General features: G+C 46.3%; 1 protein-coding gene across 1 annotated transcript in view; it reads left to right on the top strand.

The window, feature by feature from the left end:
- Window positions 1–3,538: 3,538 nt before the first annotated feature.
- The window catches only part of EIF3L (eukaryotic translation initiation factor 3 subunit L), a 32,907-nt gene continuing 31,583 nt past the window's right edge, over window positions 3,539–4,862 (top strand). The window contains exons 1-2 of the mRNA XM_012814182.2: window positions 3,539–3,646; window positions 4,131–4,179. Of these exons, the coding sequence (XP_012669636.1) occupies window positions 3,614–3,646; window positions 4,131–4,179 (82 nt within the window). The 5' untranslated portion in view covers window positions 3,539–3,613. The remainder of the gene's footprint in view (window positions 3,647–4,130; window positions 4,180–4,862) is intronic.

Genomic DNA, 4,862 nt, shown 5'->3' with positions numbered 1-4,862 from the left:
CTCTACCCAGGGGGATAGCTTGAGGCTCCTGTCTCAAAAAAAAAAGAAAGAAAGAAAGAAAAAGTAGAATAATGAAAATGAGTGAGGCAGAAAATTATTTAATATCTGAAAATATGGCAAATGGTGATTAGGTGACTTTTTCTTTTTTTGAGACAGATTCTCAAGCTGTCGCCCTGGGTAGTGTACGGTGGTGTCATAGCTCACAACAACCTCATACTCTTGGACTTCAGTGATTCTCTTGCCTCAACCTTCCAAGTAGCTGGGACTACAGGGCCCTGCCACAACGCCCAGCTATTTTTTGGTTGTAGTTGTCATTGTTGTTTTAGGTGTCCCCCACTCCCTGAGTTCCAGTCCACCAGCCCTAGTGTATGTGGCTGGCGCCCTAACCACTGGACTATGAGTGCCAAACCATAGCTGACTTTTTAATAACCTGAAAAAAATTCTTAAGAAACCCACATAAGGAACTTTTAACTCAGGAGAAATTTAACTTTGACTAACAATTGATTAGGATCCAGTGATGTTTTACAACTCTGCAAAGTTAGAGGTTAACTTGTCGAAAACTGATGCAGTGCAGTCATTTTTGTATGTCCAATTGCTACCGGAATTTCACTCTTCAGTAGGTTCTTGGTCTCAGTAATTTGAAGAATAAATCCGCAGACCACAGATCAGTGGTAAGACAGGATTTATTTACAGAAAATAATACAAAAACACCAAAGCTCCCGGTAAGGAGAGAAAACCCAAGCTGGGAGAGAAAAGCTCTCTCTCTGTGTCTCTGTCTAACTGTCTGTCTCTCTCCCGGCTCTTTGTCTAGGGGTATATATAGTCACATGGGGTCCTCAGTAGTTACATTTAGTGAGACTTGCTAGTTACAGTTAGCGTGTCTGGGACATCCTGTCTGCACCACAGTAGTTATATTTAGAGTGTCTGGATCCTCTGGGTTGCAAATGAATGGCTAGAATCCCTTTCATTCCCAGGCTTAGGAAACTTACATGAAATTGACCAGGCCTAGAAAATGTGGGTTCCCTGTTCAGCCTAAGTTCCTAGTATCTCCCTAGTTGTCTGGCCCCTCTGGCTACTGGAGCCTCCTGCAGGACCCCCCCCCCTACCCTTCAGCCAGCTAGTTCCTCTGCTCCCTGCCACTGGCATAGACACCTCCAAGTTGGAAGCAGCCAGTCTGCACCCCTCCCAGCTCCACAAACTGGCTGGGATGCCACTTGTCCTGTATCACAATGAAGACAACCTGAAAGGTTTTGGTTTTATTGGAATTGAAAGAGGTTTGAGTCTAATTTAATAGTTATATTTCTGGATACCTTTGCCCATTAAGTATTCTCAAATTATTTCCAAACCAGTTCTGTTGGTTCCTTCATTATCAAATATGCTAACTCTCTATTGGTATGTGACTTATTTTTTAACCCATTTATACTTTCTTCTTCTCTTTTTTTTGAGACAGAGCCTCACTATGTCGCCCTCGGTAGATAGCTGTGATATCACAGCTCACAGCAACCTCAAACTCTTGGGCTTAAGTGATTCTTTTGCCTCAGCCTCCCAAATAGCTGGGACTACAGGCAGCCGCCACAGGCCCAGCTATTTTATGTTGCAGTTGTCATTGTTGTTTAGCTGGCCAGGGCCAGGTTCAAACCCATCACCCTTGGTGTTATGTGGCTGGCCCAGTAACCACTGTGCTACGGGTGCTGAGCCTATACCTTTTTTTAAAAAATATAAAAGTGTAAGTTTTTCTTTATGTTAGAGAGAGGAAATAGAGTGGGGGAAAGAAATAAGAGAGAGAGAAGGAAGCCCAGAGCAGGGAGTGAGAGAAGGGCTTTGATGGATAGGGTAGGGAGAAAAGGAGGGAGAGAAAGGCTTGGCATCCCAAAGAAAGGAAGAATGCCAGCCTATACCTTCTGAAAGAGGTGGAAAGACCTACATAGATAAATAATGTTAAAATATGTTAGATGGCTATCAACAAGGGATCCAGGTTTGTGATGTCTGAAGCAAACAAAGAATAATTACAGATATAAAATCTAGGTATTGAAATGAATATTTATTTAGAAAGAGAAAACAACACTGTAAGAAATCAGAAAATTACAAATTGCAATTTATATTTTAAAAAGTTGGCAACAAACATTAATTAGTTAATTTTCTTTTTGTTTATTTATTTTTGAGACAGTGTCTAACTCTGCCACCTGGGTAGAGTGCAATGGTATTACAGCTCATAGCAACCTCAAACTCTTGGGCTTAAGCGATTCTCTTTCCTCAGTCTCCCAAATAGTTGGGACTATAGGTGCCTGCCACAACACCCGACTATTTTTTTTTTTCAATGTACACAGATATCTTTATTTACAAGGAACTTTCATATATTTTTTGATCCTTACAACCATTCTGTGACACAAGTTTCACTCATATATTCTTTTTTTTTTTTGAGACGGAGCCTAAAGCTATCCCCCAGGGTAGAGTGCCATGGCTTTACAGCTAAGAGCAACCTCCAACTCCTGGGCTCAAGCAAGTCTCCTGCCTCTGCCTCCCAAGTAGCTGGGACTACAGGCGCCCGCCACAACGCCTGGCCATTTTTTGGTTGCAGCCATCATTGTTGTTTGGCGGCCTGGGCTGGGGATTTGAACCCGCCACCTTAGGTGTATGTGGCTGGCACTTTAGCCGCTTGAGCCACAGGCGCCAAGCCTCACTCACATATTCTAATGATGTCTTTTCCCCATAAACACTGAACGACGCCAAGTCTGCTCTTAGACCTCTATGTATTCAAAGAATAAATGTTGAAAAAACTGTTCTGCCAACTTTAGTTTCAGAAATTGCCTGGTTATTTTTTGTTGCAGTTGTCATTGTTGTTTAGCAGGCCCAGGCCGGGTTCACCCGCCAGCCTCTAGGGTATGTGGCTGGCGCTGTAACCACTGTGCTATGGACGCTGAGCCTCTACTGGCTTGTCTTATAACCTCATCCCTACCTTGAGGGCTTCCCCGAGACTCGAACCTTGGGCACAGACAGAGTCTGCACACTCCTCTTACAAGCGCGAGTTCTCAAAAGCTACCCACGTCCTGGGCCTCGCGCTACAGTTGGCTTCATCTTTGCCTGCTCCAACCGTAGTGTTCACATCTGTGCCACCTCTTCTCAATGCTCTCTCAGCGCATGGGACCAAGTCTAAATTTTTACAACTCGCAAGCGTAGTCTTTTGAGAGCTGAACGTTTGAAGACCTTTCTAGTGGCAGGCAAGCCACTTACACCTAAATCCAAGATCAGGCCCCCTGTAGCCGAACTTTCCCTCACGCGAGAATCCTCCGAGGCAGTGGTCAGCCATCTTTTGTGTGGCATTCTTTCTGATTTCTCTTGGTTCGCCCTTTATGCTAACTACTTCCTGTCCGTAGTTCGCAATTTACACAAGTACCATAGAGTTACATTCGTTGAATAGCTGCTACTGACGACAAAAGAAACATTCCGGTTATTTGTAGTCTTTATCCTTCCTAACATGGTTATCTCAGACTCCAGCGACTGCAGGGGACTTCCGCTTTCCCGGCGGGCCAGAGGAGCGTGAACTTCCGGCCTCGTGACGTAGGGCGGGCCGCTCTTCTCGCTCTTTCCGGTGGTGTTCCCGAGCGCCGCAGCCATGTCCTATCAAGCTGATGATTATGAGTCTGAGGTAACGAGGTCCCAAGCGCGCGGTGGGCTCTGCGACGCGGCGGGACTCTCTAGGTGCTGGGCCCCGGGGCGGGAGAGTGTCCGGGATCCTCCGCGGGCCGCCACTAGCTCCGGCCGGCCTCCAGTGGCCCTCGTGCTGCTACCGCAGCTCCGCCTCTTGGGCGACCCTGGCTCACTCCGCCTCTCGGCTCTGCTTGTCGGAGACCGGTCTGTTGTGTGTTTCTGTTACGGAGTTCCGTCTGATCAGACCCTGCTGATTTCCACAGCCTCTTGGGCTTTCCTCTGCCTTGTCCCATCCGTATTTGTGTATTGCCATCGTGTACGTGTTTTCCCTTTTCTCGCAGGCATGTAAGTTTCTCAAAGATAGGGACTGTGTCTTGTCTGACTTTACACCCTTAAGCTTGTGCTTGGTACCTAGGCCCTAAGACGAGCATTTCGAATTCACGAATTGATGACGGTTCCTCACTTTGTCTCTTTTCTACTAGACGGCTTATGACCCATATGCCTACCCTGGCGACTATGATATGCACACAGGTAAGACCATGGGTTTGGCTAGCTAAGTACTCATAGAGATTGGGACCTTTTTCAATGTCTCAGAACCAGGTCTGAAGGGGATCTGTTAAAAACTGCTTCATGGTCCACGTTTGGAGTCAGTCATTAGCTTTTAGAGGTAGGGATTGTATAGAGCCTCATAAACAAGATTTTTATTGTAGTCCACCTCATAGTATCAGAAGAGAAAGGTTACTGACCTGGCTGTAAATTTTTAGCTGAAGCAGAAACTTTTGTTTTTTGTTTTTTTGTTTTGAGACAATCACTCTATAGACCTGGGCAGAGTGCTGTGTCCATAGCTCACAGCAACTTCAAACTCATGGGCTAAAGCAATCCTCTTGCCTCAGCCTCCCCAGTGGTTTGGACTATAGGCACCTATCACAGTGCCTGGCTAATTTTTTAGAGATGGAGGTCTCGTTCTTATTCAGGCTGGTCTCAAACTTGCAATCCACCCGCCTCAGTCTCCCAGAGTGCTAGGATTACAGGCATGAGCCACTGTACTTGGCCATAGCAGAAAGTCTTGATGGGGCTCGGCGCCTATAGGTCAACCGGCTAAGGTGCCAGCTACGTACACCTAAGGTGGCGGGTTTGAATCCCCAGCCCTGACCTGCCAAACAACAATGACGGCTGCAACCAAAAAATAGCCGGGCGTTGTGGCGGGCGCCTGT

This window comes from Otolemur garnettii, unplaced genomic scaffold (genome assembly GCF_000181295.1).
Source record: "Otolemur garnettii isolate 467f Iridium unplaced genomic scaffold, OtoGar3 scaffold00007, whole genome shotgun sequence".
Taxonomy (NCBI): Eukaryota; Metazoa; Chordata; class Mammalia; order Primates; family Galagidae; genus Otolemur; species Otolemur garnettii.
Note: the sequence above shows the minus strand (reverse complement) of the source record. Positions and strands in the feature narration are given on the sequence as shown.